This window comes from Diospyros lotus, chromosome 2, assembly GCF_014633365.1.
Source record: "Diospyros lotus cultivar Yz01 chromosome 2, ASM1463336v1, whole genome shotgun sequence".
NCBI classification, from domain to species: Eukaryota; Viridiplantae; Streptophyta; class Magnoliopsida; order Ericales; family Ebenaceae; genus Diospyros; species Diospyros lotus.
This window is the reverse complement of record NC_068339.1, coordinates 17,056,731-17,074,109: the sequence shown is the minus strand read 5'-3', so window position 1 is coordinate 17,074,109 and position 17,379 is coordinate 17,056,731. Positions and strand designations below refer to the sequence as shown.

General features: G+C 35.8%; 1 protein-coding gene across 1 annotated transcript; it reads left to right on the top strand.

Annotated features, from left to right (window-relative positions):
• The first annotated feature begins 11,352 nt into the window (after window positions 1-11,352).
• Window positions 11,353-16,729, top strand: LOC127795353 (subtilisin-like protease SBT5.6). Its single transcript, XM_052326970.1, has 9 exons — window positions 11,353-11,518; window positions 11,641-11,833; window positions 11,938-12,111; window positions 13,728-13,839; window positions 14,296-14,857; window positions 15,019-15,116; window positions 15,200-15,545; window positions 15,736-15,949; window positions 16,134-16,729. The coding sequence occupies exons 1-9, from the start codon at window positions 11,438-11,440 to the stop codon at window positions 16,664-16,666; spliced, it is 2,313 nt and encodes a 770-aa protein (XP_052182930.1). The 5' UTR covers window positions 11,353-11,437; the 3' UTR covers window positions 16,667-16,729.
• Window positions 16,730-17,379: the final 650 nt, after the last annotated feature.

Below are 17,379 nucleotides of genomic sequence, written 5' to 3'. Positions count from 1 at the left end.
AAATGGGATGTGAAGTGGGCTTGGACCAAGGGTTGTAGCCTAATGAAAGTGATGGGTTGATCAATTGCATGAGCCTAGCATGGATGGGCTTTGAGTGGGCTTGGGCCATTAATGTAAATGGGCCTAGGCATAAAATATTCATATATGTGTGTGTTATATTGTGTGTGTAAATGGGAGATTAAAGAAAATGGAAATAAAAGCTAAAAGTCCAAAATGGGGCTTGATAAAGTGTTGTGTGTGTGATATGTATGAAGGGCAAATGTGGAAAGTGATGTGAGAATTAGGTGGGTTGGTGGCTGGCGAGAAGGCATTAAAATGGGCCTCATTCTCTCTCTTTTCTCTCTTCCTCTCGGCAGCTTCTTCTTCTTCTTCTTCTCCTTCTTCTTCTTCTACTATTTTTCTTCCTTTAAGTGTGAAGATCAAGTTCTAAAGGTGGGGAGATTTGAGGCTCTTGAGGTGTTCATCTTCTCTTTGGTTTCTTCATCAAGAAAAGGTAAGCATCCCTCTTGTTTCTCATATCTTTTGTTGCAAGACTTTATTTTTATGCTTAGCTAAGTTGTTATGTTCATATCTCCAAGAGGTATTTCTAAAGCTTTATGGATATGATGAACAGGGTTTTTAGGGAGTACTTAGAAAGCTTTATCATTGTATTTATCGATGATATACTGATATACTTGCCGAGCCTGGAGGAGCTTGAGTCTCATCTTCGAATAGCCTTGCAAAGGGTTAGAGAGAAGCAACTGTATGCAAAGCTAAGTAAGTGATTTTTGGTGGAGGTAAGTCGGTTTTCTTGGGCATGTGGTTTCCAAAGAAGGGATTGCAGTGGATCCAGGGAAGGTAAAAGCGGTAGTGGATTGGCCGAGGCCAATTTCAGTGACTGACATTAAAAGTTTCTTGGGATTGGCAGGTTACTACCAAAGATTTATTGAAGGTTTTGCTCACTTATCATCGCCCATGACTAGATTGACGTGAAAAGGAGTTAAGTTTGAGTGGAATAAAGCTTGTGAGGAGTGCTTGCAAGAGTTAAAGAAGAGGTTGACAACAACTCCAGTGTTAGCGATTCCAAGAAGTGGGGAGAAGTTTATTATTTATAGCGATGCTTCGCATTCAGGTTTGGGGTGCGTGTTGATGCAGGATGGGCGAGTTAATACCTATGCCTCGAGACAGATAAAGAAACATGAAATGAATTACCCCACACATGATTTGGAGTTGGTAGCAATGGTGTTTGCACTTAAGATTTGGAGGCATTACCTATACGGGGAGAAGGTGGAGATTTATACAGATCATAAGAGTCTAAAGTACCTTCTCTCCCAAAGGGAGTTGAATATGAGGTAGAGGCGGATTGAGTTGTTTAAGGATTTTGACTGCGAGATTTTATACCATCCAGGGAAGGCTAATCTAGTAGCCGATGCTTTGAGCCGTCGTATAGCATCTATGGCAGCTTTGATGGTCCAGGAGTGGATCTTATTGAGACAGATGGGTGAGATGTCCATCTCTTCTTCTAAGGAGAGCCCTGTGGTATATTGTGCATAAATGAAGATCCAGTCAGATTTGATTGAGTATATTCGATCTCAACAGCCTAAGGATGAGAGGTTGGCTCAGATTTTGTTTAACGTGGAGAGATTTTCTTCCGTGGGATTCAGTCAAAGGGGTGATGGCTTATTGACATTCCGAGGTCATGTTTGTGTGCCCGACGATGAAGGAATAAGGCGAGAGATTTTATCCAAAGCCCATAAGACTCATTATACCATTCACCCTGGTGTGACAAAAATTATCAAGACTTGTGTCGACAATTTTGGTGGGATGGAATGAAAAGAGATGTGGCAAAATTTGTATCTTGTTGCATGGTGTGTCAGCAAGTCAAGGCTGAACATCAGAAACCAGCAGGTCTGTTGCTATCATTGCCCATTCCAGAGTGAAAGTGGGACAATGTTTCTATGGATTTCATGACGGGTTTGCCTAGAACAAAAAAAGAAATGATGCTATTTGAGTAATAGTGGACAGGCTGACGAAATCAGCCCACTTTTTACCGATTAAAAAGACACATCCCTAGAGTAAATTGGCAAAGATGTATATTGAAGAAATTGTAAGGTTAAATGGGATTCCAGCAAGTATCGTGTCAGATAGGGATCCTCGATTTACATCTCATTTTTGGGAGGTGTTGCATGAAGCTTTGGGAACAAAATTGAAGTTCAATACTGCATTTCATCCACAGACTGACGGTTAGACAGAAAGGACAATCCAGACTATGGAAGATATGTTAAAGGCATGTGCATTGGATTTTTATGGCAGTTGGGATGACCACTTGCCATTAGTAGAGTTCGCCTACAACAATAGCTACCACTCCAGTATTGGTATGCCGCCTTATGAGGCATTGTATGGCCGGCCATGTAGGTCGCCTATTTGTTGGGAAGAGTCTAGGGATAAAGCATTATTGGGGCCGGAGATAATTGAGCAAACTTCAGAGAAAATTAAGACTATTAAGGCACGAATGAAAGTAGCCCAAGATCGGCAAAAGAGTTATGCAGATAAGAGAAGACGCGACTTGGAGTTTTCAATAGGAAACCATGTATGGTTGAGAGTAATGCCCATGAAAGGTGTGCGCAGATTTGGGGTTTCAGGGAAACTCAGTCCCAAGTATGTTGGGCCTTTTGAGGTTCTAGAGCATGTTGGCTCTTTGGCTTATAGGTTGGCCTTGCCATCACAGTTAGCTGGCGTTCATAATGTCTTCCATGTGTCCATGTTGAGGAAGTACGTGCCGGATCCCGAGCACATTATTGACTATCAGACCATTGAGATTGGGGAGGATGTGGCATATTAGGAGATGCCAGTTAGCAGTTTGGGGCGAAAAGAGAAAGTGTTGAGGAACCGGTCGATTCCTTTCGTGAAGGTGCAGTGGCAGCGTCACTCCCTAGATGAGGCCACTTGGGAGCATGAGGATGAGATGCGACGACTTTTTCCTCAGCTATTTGCTTGATCAGGTACGAATTTGGAGGACTAAATTCTGTTAAGGGGGGGGGGGGAGAAACTGTAACGACCCATTTAATGGGTCTTAGATGATATTATATTTGCATTGTGATGTAGAGCATGTTTTGTGGGCCTTAATTGTTAGTTGTAATTAAATTAATAATAATAGCATTTTTGGTGAAATTTTTCTTGAAAGTAAATTATTTTGAGTGTGAAAAACTAAAGTATAAATGAGATGTGAAGTGGGCTTGGACCAAGGGTTGTAGCCCAATGAAAGTGATGGGTTGATCAATTGCATGGGCCTAGCATGGATGGGCTTTGAGTGGGCTTGGGCCATTAATGTAAATGGGCCTAGGCATAAAATATTCCTATATGTATGTGTTATATTGTGTGTAAATGGGAGATTAAAGAAAATGAATAAAAAAATGGAAATAAAAGCTAAAAGTCCAAAATGGGGCTTGATAAAGTGTTGTGTGTGTGATATGTAAGAGGGGCAAATGTGGAAAGTGATGTGAGAATTAGGTGGGTTGGTGGCTGGCGAGAAGGCATCCCATGCCTTCTTGCTTCTACTTCAAATTTTCTCTCATTCTCTCTCTCTTCCTCTCGATAGCTTCTTCTTCTTCTTCTCCTTATTCTTCTTCTACTATTTTTCTTCCTTTAAGTGTGAGGATCAAGTTCTAAAGGTGGGGAAATTTGAGGCTCTTGAGGTGTTCATCTTCTCTTTGGTTTCTTCATCAAGAAAAGGCAAGCATCCCTCTTGTTTCTCATATCTTTTGTTGCAAGACTTTATTTTTATGCTTAGCTAAGTTGTTATGTTCATATCTCCAAGAGGTATTTCTAAAGCTTGAGTTGTATGGGTTGTTTCCAACTTTTTTCTAAAGAAAAATGGGTTTCTTTTACTGGTTTCATTGAGTCTTGTTCTTGGTCTCTTTGGGGCTTGTTTTCCCCATTTTTATTTCATGGAATAACAACTTGGGGGTAGGAGATTAGCCATGATTTGTTTTAGGGTGTTTTGGAATGACTATTTTTGGGACTTAGTCGACTCATCGAAGGCCTGTTTTTGCATGTTTTCAGTCCCAACCTCGGCCCAGTCGACTAATGGGCGTTTATGAGTTGACTAAGCATAAGTCGACTAAGCATTTTCTTAAGTCGACTAAGCTTTAGTCAACTAATGCCTTCCAAAAGTCGACTAATGAACATTTTTCAACACTGCGCAGGTTGCACTATTTTGACCATATCTTTTGATGTAGAACTCGGAATTGTGATCCGTTTGAAGCTTCATAAACTAGACTTCTAGGGATTTAATTTGATATATAATATGATATATTTTGGATATATTTTGAGTCAGTTGATGCTTTCTTAAATCTATACTAGCCATAACGAGCATGTTTGGGAGAGTTGATAAGTAATGTTTTTGCGTGGTATGCCCACGGAAATCTCTTCTCTTGTATTATGCATTGTTATCATTATTTTTGTGCCTCTTATTATTATTTTGGCGGGGCGGTTAAGTCCGCAAGTGAGTGTCGGGATATCCCATTGAGCGCCTGGCGCGGGTGAGGTGGCCATAAACCCGGCAGGTGATGCTCCTGCCACTGTGGTGGCTGATGGATTTTGATATATATGTATACATTCTAGTCATGGATATGAAGGCCTAGAGGGCCAATGTGGCGCATGTATGTTCTATGATTATATAAAATTGCATGAGCATGAATTGGTGGCTTCTTGTGCTATGAGTCACATATGGAAAAGATTGGGCTTTATGCCAACATTTAAATTGTGCAAATAACACTCTATGAGTTGCATGTGTGGTTTGATTTTAAGTAAAGATACCATTTATGGAGGTTTTAATAATATAGAAGGCATGACCTAAAGCTTGTTCTAAATGTCGGGTAGAAGTATTCCATTGACTCTTAAGTTAAGCATGCCTTCAGCGATCTATCTATCTTATTTCCCTTTGCTATATTTATGCTTGCTGAGCCTTGTGGCTCACTTGTTTGCTTGTTGTCATTCTAGGTAAGGGAAAATCGATAGCAAAAGGGGAATCTAGTGGGGCTTGAAGTTGAGTTCAGTAGTATACAGAGATCTCCCCCGACCTAAAGATTTTTGGGACTTGTGAGGAGGGCCAGTGTAGAAGGTTATTTCTTTTGTATGTTATGGACCTTTGTTTATTTTGAGAATTGTATGGCTTGTAAGCCCAAAGAAATATTGTAAGAAAGATTATTACTCCTAGTAGAAGTGAGCCGTTTATTTGATAAAGTTTTAGTTATGTTTGCTTTTGTAATTCCATTTTGGATGGACTCTCTTCGGATGCCCTATGCTAACGGCTATACCCGGAAGCGGGCCTTGACATTCGCGTAGGCTCATCAAGGTAAGTTTTTCTGGTCTTTTATATCGCTCAATGTGGGATGTTACAGGTGGTATCAGAGCAACTCGGGTCATGTTTTGGGACCGTATACTAGCCAAAGATTAGGGGTACTGGACTGGGGACCATGTAGTAGATAATGGCTGGGGATACTAGACTGGGGACACTGGATGGGGAAGAGCTGGGACCAGCTATAAGGTCACATGATGAGGACGTCATGTGCTCAAGGGGGGGAGAATGTAATCCCCAAGAGCCTAGAGAATGGTAGTATATATCAAGGATAAGTAAGGAAGAAAACAACACCAGCTAGATACCTTTTGAGTTGAATGTATGTAAGGAACTCCCGAATTAAACGTGCTTGAGCTGATAGGTGACCCCTTAGGAAGTTCGCATAAGCTCATCAGAGTAAGTTGTTTTGATCTTTTCTATCGCTCGATGCGGGATGTTACAGACCACAAGTCTGGGTGAGACATATCTCTGGGTTGAATAGATTGGCGAGTAGGATTTGGTCTAAGTGTAGGGTCGGCCCTGAGAGTTTAGGGGCCCTGAGCTAAATTTTTTATGGAGCCCTCTACGACTATATTTAAAAATAAAATTAATATGAATAAAAAAAAATTATTATATAAAATTCACAATATTTCACTTTAAATTTACTCGTTTAGCATTTTTAGATGAAAAATCAACAATTAAACTATTATAATTAATTTGTTTCAACACATATTTTTCAATAGACATAATCGCTAATCTATTAGTGTAGATTCACTAATAACAAATAGATCACAAATATTGAAATATATATACAAAATTAATTGATAATTTAAGGGCTAATAAAAAAACCAAAAGATATATACCTGATAAATCACACAACGGGATAATGATGACCAAAATGGAATCACAAAAGAGAATGCATAATTATGAAATCAGTTAGATTGAGTACCTAGGCCTATGTAGATTGATGGCAGATGTAGTGACAATTGATGAATAAAAAATTGAGAAGGAGTGGAACTGAGGAAGACGATGGAGTCGCGACCACTGCCATGTACATGGAAATAGTTGTGATACAATCATATAAGGGGGAGATTGAGATTAATTAAAAATGCATTGAATAATTGTGAGGGGATGGATGTTATTGTCATATGCATGGGAATGAAATTGATTATTAATAAAGGAATGTGAGAAATTGAGATTAATTAAAAATTATATTGATATTCATGGGATTAATTATTGATAAAAGAAAGGTGGGAGATTGAGATTAATTAAAAATTTACAATGGTTTAAAATAGGGATGGCCACCTAACATCTCTTTAATTTTTAAATTTATTATTTTTAATTAATTTTATTTTATTAATTAATTTAAAATCTAAAATTTAAAATGGGCATGGCCCTTGGTGGCTGAAAATGAGCATGGGCCCTAGGCAGTGCCTAGGCAACTTATGCCCAGGGCCGACGCTGTCTAAGTGGATTAGATATGGACGAATTTGGGTCTAGATCCGTTGGATCCAAGCAGATGTAGATAGGTAAAGCTCAAAAGGCTGGTGGCTATGGCGAAAGAATGGAATCGTTGGCAATTGAAGAAGAAAGATGGCAACCAAAAAGATAGATAGTCGACGACAATAACAGATGGCATATGAGCCATCTTTGATAGTAGTGGAAAGCATAAAGGCAGACAATTATATGACATATCATCAATTATGGCACACAAATGACTGACTACAATGGCAACAACGAAGGTAGGCAACAAAACCCGCACTAACGAAGAAGATGAAGGGTTTTAGATCTAATGGTGGAAATCTGCTAAAAGCTAATAGTTTGATCCAACAGTTCTAATATCAGTTTGTTATGATTTTGGATAAAAAAGAAACTACTATAAAGCCATCAACTACACAAACGAGCATAAGATTTAATGTGAAAAACTTAAATTAGAAAAAATTATAGGTAGAAAAAATAAAATATCACTAAGCTGACATTGGTATTACAATAGTAATATAATTGCAATTAATTTCAAAGTATTGAAAATCTATTTATAAATCTATCACTCATCTATATATGTATACAAAAAATAATTTAAATAAATTTATATTCTAATTAAAAAATGAGTTATAAAAAAGATAAATCTTGATAAGTTTTGAAAAAAAATATGTTTTCAATTATATATTTTAATCACAATTAAATTTGAAGTTTCAATCAAAATTAAAATTAAATTTTGATCCACAAATTATAACATATGTCATGATATATCATGATGTAGTTTTGTTTTTCTAGTGGTTCAACTTGGAATTGGAGCTTCGTTGTCAAAAGGGATAAAGATCTAATCAGTTCATCATGCCGAGCGATTCATTAGCTAGCTAGCTTGCTACCTAAATCAAAAAGATTCTTACTATAAAGCCAGACACGTTTACCGAGCGCCTTACAAAAATGGGGCAAAAAGATAAAATTATCCCCTCAAACTTTGCAAATTTACAAAGCACAGCCCCTGCCCCTGCTCTCTCCTCGCTCCTCTCCCATGGCCGCGCCTCCGCTACCCTCGCCTCTCCGTGGCACCTTGTCGCCTCGCTGCTGTTGTCTCACCTCTGTTGCCTTGTTGCCATCGTCGCCTCTCCTCGCCTCGTCGACCGTCATTAGAAGATGCAGCGATGGTTGGGAAGGTGACGCGAGGTGAGAAGAGGCGGCGATGACAACGAAGTGACGAAAGCGAGGCAAGGTGACAGTCGCAAGGCGAAGAGGCGTCGCAGAGAGGCAAAGGCAGCAGAGGCGCAACCATGGGAGGGGAGCGAGGAAAGAGCAGGGCTAAGAGCAGTACAGAGCCGGCCTTACCGTAAGGCAAGCAAGGCGGCCGCCTGGGGTCCCCAAATTAGGAGGGCCCCAAATTTTAAAATTTTGTTATATATATATATATTTTTTAATAATAAATATTTTATTAAAAATTAAATATAAAATATAATTTGATGAAAATATCAATGATGATAAAACACAATCTATTAAAGAATCCTTTAGAGTTGATTATTTTATATACCTGATTGATCAAGTCATTTATTCACTTCGAAATAAATTTGAGTAATTTGAAATATATGAAAAAAAAAATTAGATTTCTAAGCAATTTTAAAAAATTAAAATTAATAGATGAAGATGTTTTAAAAGAATATTGTTTGAATCTTAAAAATGTTCTTAAATTTGATGGACTTTCTAATATAGATGGTTTAGATTTATTTTTAGAATTAAGAGTGTTAAGACACTTTTTAAGAGAAAAAAAATAATACATTGAAAATTCTTTACTACATCAAAAGAGTCGATTATTTTTCAAATGCATATATTGCGACTTATAGAATATTATTCACAATTCTAGTTTCAGTGGCTTCTGCTGTAAAAAAAAAATTAAAATTGAAATTGATACAGTCATATTTGAGGTCAACTATGTCGCAAGAAATATTGAATGAATTAACTATATTATCCATTGAATATTGTTTTATTAGATAAACTTAATTATGGAGATTTAATCAACGATTTTGTATCTCAAAAGGTAAGAAAAATTAATTTTACATAAAACTGAATATAGGTCAACGCATATTTGTGGAATAAAATTTGTTCATTATTGGTGAACGTTACCTTTTTAATGTTATCTGTTTAATACTTTATTTTGTTTTCTTCTATAAAAAAATCAGGAATATATAGTTTTTTACTCAAGTTGCATCGACCTTCTTAGAGTTTCAAGAAAAAATTAGTTTTGTTTTTTCTTTGTTTATTGTAGTAGGTTGTTTAGCATTTTTTAATCTCTGAGATATTATATTTTAGTTAAAAATTCACTATCATTAAGAAATTATCAAATTTTATAGTTGATTGAACTTTAACTTTAATTAAATGAAATGATAAAAATTTTTAATAAAAAAATATATTTATAAAAAAATAATACTCTTAAGAAGGCCACAAAATTTTTTTTCGCCTCGAGCCCCCAAATTGGTTGGGCTAGCTCTGGAGCAGTGCTTTGCAAATTTGCAAAGTTTGAGGGGGCTCCCAAGACTTTTCCTTCCAACCAAAAATTGTGGATCTTCGAAAGCCGTCCGGTGAAGACGAAGTGGACTCGTTGGTGGGATTGCGAGGAATCGGAGTTACAAGTCAATCTAGATGAGCGCTCTCACCTTTGCTAATTTGGATTTAATTTATGCTTTTGTGCAAGGGTTGCTGTGGAGAATAGATATAGTTATAGAGTTGGCCATTGAAGTTTTCCCTTCTAATTATTAATAAATTTTTAAATATAATAATAAATTTATCAATTCAGGCCGTCGACCCCTAGCTAAAGCTCTGGGTACCTCATCCAACCCCCACTTTCAGACAACAAATTATCATCATTTTGAAAACAATAATAAATAGGGGTGTGGCTGAGGTCAGCCGCATCCGACAGCTAAGGGACCCAGATTGCCATTATTGGGGTGCACCGACACAAGGCGTACAAGAAAAGGGGCCATAGTAGAGCAGGGAAAAAGATGCGCATAATTGGGAACGACGAAATAGAAAACGGGGATAATAAACGTAAATGATGTACTTAGAATAAAAAAAAAAACTAAACGATGTCCGCCCTGTGTTCTTTTTATTATTTTTAATTTATTTCAAGTTTTTAATTTTTTAAAATATTAAAAATACGTTTATTTTATTATTTTTAAAAATAAAAAAAATTATAAAGAAAACTCAAAACAATGTTTTGTTATTTTTTAGTATTTTTAGTCAAAATACACTAGAAATACCTAAAATGTGAAAAACACAACCCCCTCCTCCCCCAATATCTCACACCTAGCATCTCTCGTCTCTCTCTTTTGTTCACTCTTTTCTCTTTTTTTCTCTTCCTTCGGCTGTTGACTGCCACCACTATTGCCATCACTGACATTGATCGCGCCCGCCTCCACCACTATGAACCGCCCTCGCCATCAGCGATGCAAGTTGCTGTTACTGCCTCTCGTTGTTCTCTTGCTAGTTTTGTCTTATCTCCTTTATTTTCTCATCTCTCTTCTTCATTCTCTTGCTAATTTTTAGGTATATTGGTCGCTAGACCCTTGGGTATCAGGCCGTTGCCTCTAATCGTTAGAAACCAATGGTCATGGTGGTAAGTGGGCGACTGAAAGTGCGTATATAGGCGAGTGTTGTGTTTGGTCGAACGTTTAAATTTAGATCTAAGGAGATTTTGCTGTTAGATCTTGCTGCTTTTTTGGTATGTTGGTCGATGGGCCCTTAGGTGTCGGGTGGTTGCCTCTGATTGCTAGAAACCACCAGCCATGGTGGTCGGTGGCGACTGTTAATGTGTTTTTCATTTGTGGTTGAAAATTAAAAATTAGATATACGAAAATTTAACCTTTAAATCTGGTTTATTTTTTAATAAAATAAAAATGTATGATAACATATAGTATATTATTAAGTGTACAATTTAATATAAATTATCGTTAAGATGTATGTCAATACTTTATTAATTAAATTTATTTTTTATTTTAATAGTAGAATTTTATTAAAAAAGTTAATTTTATTATTTAATAATGAAATTTATTGAATAAAATATCATAAAATATCTTTTTTAAAATTTTAAAGTAAACATATTTTCTAGTTTTTTATTTTAAAAATAATTTTTTTAAATAACAAAAAAAAACATATTTTTAAATACCTCAAAATAAACACTCAAAATATAAAATTAAAAATAAATTTAAAACTCAAAATTCAACATTAAAACACTAGACAGCATCACCTAACCTTTGTTTAGACGCGTTAATAAGAAAACGGGGATACGTTGATAAACCCTCCCTCCATCATTCTGTACCCTTGCACGAAAATCATCTGGATGTTCAACCCCACCTACAGCTTTCATTATGATCCTTCCAACACGCCGTACCCCCACATGGATAAATTCGATTCGATGCCATCTTAGGACCATATATTTAAAGTGACTTTAACATCAGATCAACACTTTCCAAAAAGACAAACTCGTATGTCGAAATAATTTTGTAAAAAAAAATATGCGCATCGAGCTAAAGAAAATTCACTTTTTTTTAGCTAATTAAAAATAGTGTTACACAACGTCCCATAAATGGCGGAGGAATGTTAGTGTAACCAGCCAACCCTAGCCCAAGAAAAATGAAGAATTATCATCACAGTTTGTGTTCTCTGATTCTCCTACTTCACCTCACAGCCTCATACCCAGCTGGAGAACACCAGGTTTAATATCTCCCTCTCGCTTTAATTAATTAATTAACACTTTCCCTATCTGCAAGCTACCTCAACATGTACAGTTTATCTCAATCAATCAAACTTCCAAGAAATTAATTCATTGTTCACAGGCTTATATCGTCTACCTCGGACGCCACATTGGGCTGAAAACTACGCAAGAAATTGAAGACGCTCACCACTCGTATCTGCTCTCTGTAAAGGCTACGGAAGATGAAGCCAAAGCGTCTCTTATTTACAGCTACAAGAAAGTAATCAATGGCTTCTCTGCATTGCTCACGTCTGATGAAGCGGCCAAGTTATCAGGTTATCGCATTATATATATACTCTAAAATGGTAAGGTTGCGTTGAATATTTGTATTAAAGAAACAGAGAAAGAGAGTTAATTGTTTTGAATGGGTGTCTGGCAGAAATGGAGGAAGTGGTTTCTGTATTTCCTGGACGCTCAAGATCGGTTCAGACTACAAGATCGTGGGGTTTTGTAAGCTTACTGGCGGGGGGAGGCCACTCCACCCACTCTCTTCAAGAACTTTGGGCTAAAGCCGGTTATGGGAAAGATATCATTGTTGGTGTCTTGGACACTGGTATGAGTTAATTATTAATGCATACTTTCAGCGTTAACTTACAATCATAACAATGGTGGTATAATCCGATTGAAATATTACTGAAACTTTTGGATGGCACTTGTGTATGCTTATATTTGTGAACATACAATAAAGTTGTCAAATCATATTATGTCTATCTCATAAATGAAGATACTATTCAGTTAGGCCCATTAATATCTCGATATCTTAATCTTATCCTTGATAAGAAAAAGAGAAAACACAATTGTCTTATGCTGCAGACGTACTGAAGATGTTGACTCTTTGTTGTTATAAAACAACATCCTTAGCAAATTATTTTATAAAAACAATGACTGCAACAATAACATTTTTAAAATTATGAATTACTATAACCAACTTCTGCTTACTGGTGACTTAAATGTAGAAATCCCTTGTCATATGAGTTAAAATTTACTAACTTTTCTTAAAGTTTATAATTTAGACTACTTAATCTCTTATAATTTTATTTTTAATCAATAACCCCTGTTGACAAGCAAAAAAAATAAAAAAGAAAATCACTACAGTATCTTAATTCATCTTAAATACACAAAACTCTATTATTACAAATTAATTAAAAATAAAACTTATCATTTAAGAGGAAAAATAGAGAGAAAAAAATTAAAAACATGTAACCACTAACCCTAATTAGTCCTTAACCCAAATAAAATCCTAACTTTCCTCCAAATAAATGTAAAAGGCAATCAATCCATAATCTCATCGAAATCTAATTCACCATTGAATCACAAAGATAAATTAGTGTTCAATTTATTTTTAAATTATAAAATCAAAATAATATATATCTAAAGAATTGAATTTTTATTTAATTTTATTTTTTTACTCAATTATTACGGTTTTTGTTGAATTTTCATCACATACAATTCTTTGAGTTTTTTGTTTTTTCTTGGTAAGGCCAATTTTTTATTCAATTTTTAAATACTACATTTTTTCTTCTAATTTTAAGAGTTGAAATTTTATTCTTTTGTTAGTGTGTATATTTCTCCACTTTTTTCTTTATTTTTCCCACTCAAATCATCAATTGGCCTCATTTTTGTCACTTTAAGGATAAATATGGTATGTTTATTTTTAATTGATTAGTAACAATAAAATTGTGTGTAACTGTTTAATTAGTTTAATTGAGACATTATGGTTATTTTTTTATATAAATTTAATTTTTTAATTAAAATATAATATTAAAGGTGATTCTTAATAAAAATAAATTTATAAAAAAAATTAAATATACTAAATTATTGACCTCAAGGGAAACATTGCAAATTTTAGACTCTCATGCATAACTTGCAAAGGTGGTAAATTAAACGCCCAAATACCAATAAAATGGCTGGCCAGATTTGGACTTTCCCCTTATTGGATGTGTAACATTCAGTCGAACAGTGGGTTCCCCCATCACTGCGTCCTGGAACTGAGACTTCTTTCCTTCTTACCTGTCCTTTCATATTAATAATATTTCTCAGTCCAAAATTTAAATCAAAATGCTTCAGTTACATTAAACCCATGTGATCAGTTCAAATTTCGAACCAAATAACAAGGTGTTTATCTAATTGATGAGCAGTACAGTCACTGTTTCGTTTTGTACCCCGTAGGTATATGGCCTGAATCTCAGAGTTTCAATGACAAGGGGATGGAACCCATTCCAAAGTCATGGAGAGGAAAATGTGTAAGCGGTGTTGGTTTTAACACATCTAATTGTAATCGGTAAGATTCCCGTTTTTAATTTTCTTCTTCATATATCATATAATGTGGTTAATCTCCAAGTTTAGTATATATAAAAGTTTTAATTTTGTCTTCAAGCACAATTGAAGTGATTGAACCACGATAAATTAAGATTCGTTCTATTAGATCATGTGTTTGATTTCTTATCCTATTCATCTTCACGTTTACTATATGTAAAAGTTTTCACGTTTCATAATTATTATAGTTAATACAAAGGTACGTTGTCCATTTAAAATATTAATTAATTGTACAGAATAACATAATTAATTAGCTTGTGTTCATACATTGATTCATTAAAAAGAAAGATAAGAAGACTTCACCTTTTAGAAGGATTATTTAGCGTGAGACCAGCTTGGGAGGTACGGTAAAATAAGCTTAAAGGAGTTCAATCTTGCATTTATTAATCTACTAAACTGTTAATTTTTTGTCTCTTAACAGGAAGATAATTGGAGCTAGGTACTATTCGAAGGGATTCGAAGCAGCTAAAGGTCCATTTAAGCACCAGGAGAACTACTTATCACCAAGGGACAAGAATGGACATGGAACTCACACAGCATCCACAATTGGAGGCCGTATTCTACCAAACACTTCAGTTCCCGGTGGTTTTGCCATCGGAGTAGCCACCGGAGGGGCTCCACATGCCCGCCTCGCCATATACAAAGTTTGCTGGAACATCCCAGGCTCGTTTGGATCCATAGGCACCACCTGTCGAGATGAAGACATACTTGCTGCCATGGACGATGCCATTACAGATGGTGTGCAAGTGATCAGCATATCCATCGGTGGAGGCAGTGCCTTCCCATATGACGAAGATGGAACTGCAGCGGGAGCACTGAATGCCGTGGAGCATAACATTGTGGTGGTTTGCAGTGCAGGAAATTCTGGCCCTACCCGTTCAACAGTCACTAATGTGGCTCCCTGGATCCTCACTGTCGCGGCAAGCAGCATCGACCGAGTTTTTCCATCGGCTGTTGAGCTTGGAAACGGCATGACAATCAAGGTACAATCTATGGTACTTAAAAGGCATCGGTATTTTGTATAATAAAAGAGTGCCGGTGCCTTGAATACCATAGAATTTCCTTAAATTCACTTTACCAAACCTGACACCAGATTGTTCGATGATGAATATGAGCATTTCTTACTCTTTTTGGCAATTTGCAGGGACAAACAATAACGTCTTTTACGAAACAGAAGAAGAGCAGATTGATTTTCGCAGGAGATGCAGAAATCCATGGCAAAACAACAAATAAATCAACTGGGTTAGAATGATCGACTTCATTTTATTTTTTTCTTTCAAATATGTCTTGATGGGAAATTAACTATATTAACCATTCATGCATAGATACTGCCTTCCTGGAACCCTCTCACCTCAAAAAGTGAAAGGAAAAGTGGTGATTTGCAACGGAGGGGTCAGTGCAAATAGTTTGGAGGTGAAAAGAGCTGGAGGTTTAGCTGTGATCGAAATAAACACTGAAAAAGGAATGGGAATAGATGTTCAATCTCACGTACTTCCAGGAACAACTATATATCAAAAAGATTCACATGGAATTCTTAATTATGCAAGAATGGATAAGAATCCAATGGCAAAACTTGTTCCAGGCAAGACTGTTTTACATTCCAAGCCCGCGCCATTCATGGCTGCCTTTTCCTCCTTAGGCCCAAGTCTCGTCCAGCCTAACATTCTCAAGGTCATTTGCATGATCATATTATGAAAATGGACTAATATATATATATATATATATATAGATTCCATGGATAGCTAATACCATGTGACAATTATTTCTTTAAAAATTTTGATGTTGACGAGAAACTATATTTGCTCCTCCTTCCAATTGCTTCTTATAGTGGTTGAAATTTTTGTAATGCCTCTATTTGTAGCCTGACATTACTGCACCGGGACAAAATATCTTGGCAGCATGGAGTGAGGCAGCCTCTCTCTCAGGTGTGGAAGGTGATAATCGGGTGGCTAAGTACCACATCATATCAGGAACTTCCATGGCTTGCCCACATGTCTCAGCTGTGGCTGCACTTCTCAAAGCCATACACCCTAATTGGAGTAGCGCTGCTATAAGATCTGCTATCATGACCACAGGTATGTTTAAAGAAATTAGAAAGGTTAAAACTAAAAATGCTTCCATCAAAATTAAATTTATACTTTTGTACGTCATAAGCATCATTATTTAAGAACAATTAAATACCTTAAACAATTATTTTACATCTTTTAATCCTTCATGTTCTTAGTTTTTCTTTTTCTTTAACTTGTCAATTTATGACAGCGACATTGGAGAACAACGTTGGCAAACCAATCACAGACGCTACTGGAAAACAGGCGAACCCCTTTAATTATGGGTCAGGCCATTTTCAACCAAGTAAAGCTGCAGACCCTGGCCTTGTTTATGATGCCACATACAATGACTACATTGCCTTCCTCTGCAGCAGTGGGTACAGTTCTAAAATTTCACTTCCCTGCCCAAGGAACCCTCCCTCCCCAAATGATCTCAATTATCCATCAGTTTCAATTTCCAATCTCAATGGAAGCATGACTGTCACGAGGATTGTCACAAACGTTGGCAGAAGTAAGAGTGTCTACTCTCTAACTGTTGAGTCACCAATGGGGTATTCAGTTGAGATAATACCAAGAACCTTATCCTTTAGTCAATTGATGGAGAAGAAAAAGTTTTTAATTACAATCGCAAAAAAAGGCCATGTTGGAAAAAATATTAAGAAAGGGGAGTATGCATTTGGTTGGTATATGTGGAGCGATGGGATTTATACTGTCAGAAGTCCAATTGCTGTAGCTTCAGCATAATTTGCTACCGTGGGGCAAATAAAAATAAATAAGTCATAATAATTGAAGACGCTTGTTCTTCTAGACATTCTCTATAATCTTTCCAACTTTCATTTTCATTTGTTTTGTTTAGCCATATGATATGCTTGAGATGACAAGTAATAAAATATTGTATAATCTATATATCTATATTATATTATAAAAACAAATTAATACCACGTTTTGATCTTAGAAAACTTATCAATGAAGTATTTTCTTAAAATACTCTTTATTATTTTGTTTAAAAAAATTTAACTATATATGCTAACAAAATTTGAACATAGTTAAATTTTGTGGAATGAAACATCTTGATTTTTTTACGCGAAAATGTATGATTTTAAGGTTGACACAAATCAATTTGTAAGTACACTATAAGAAAAATCGTATTTAGCGACGAAATTTAGAGATGAAATTATTCTGTCGCTAATTAGCGACTGAATTTTCGTCGATAATTTTTTTAATATTTTTTTAATTTAGTGATGGAATACCCATCACTAAATTTAGCGACGGAATTTGCGACAAAAATCCCGACGCCAAATTTTAATTTTTTTTATTTAAGTGTGTTTTATTTTTAGCAACGGGAGTAACTTGTCGCTAAATTTTAATTTTTATTTTAATTTTTTTTTTATTTTTTAGCGACTAAGTTGATCTCGTCACTAAATTTAAATTTTTTATTTAAAATTTTTTATTTCTTA

Bases quoted from the DNA above. Each gene is read 5' to 3' on its own strand.
- LOC127795353 (XM_052326970.1), top strand. From the start codon at position 11,438: ATGAAGAATTATCATCACAGTTTGTGTTCTCTGATTCTCCTACTTCAC. The intron at 15,117-15,199 runs GTTAGAATGATC...ATTCATGCATAG, and splicing joins ACAACAAATAAATCAACTGG to ATACTGCCTTCCTGGAACCC. The intron at 15,546-15,735 runs GTCATTTGCATG...CTCTATTTGTAG, and splicing joins TCCAGCCTAACATTCTCAAG to CCTGACATTACTGCACCGGG.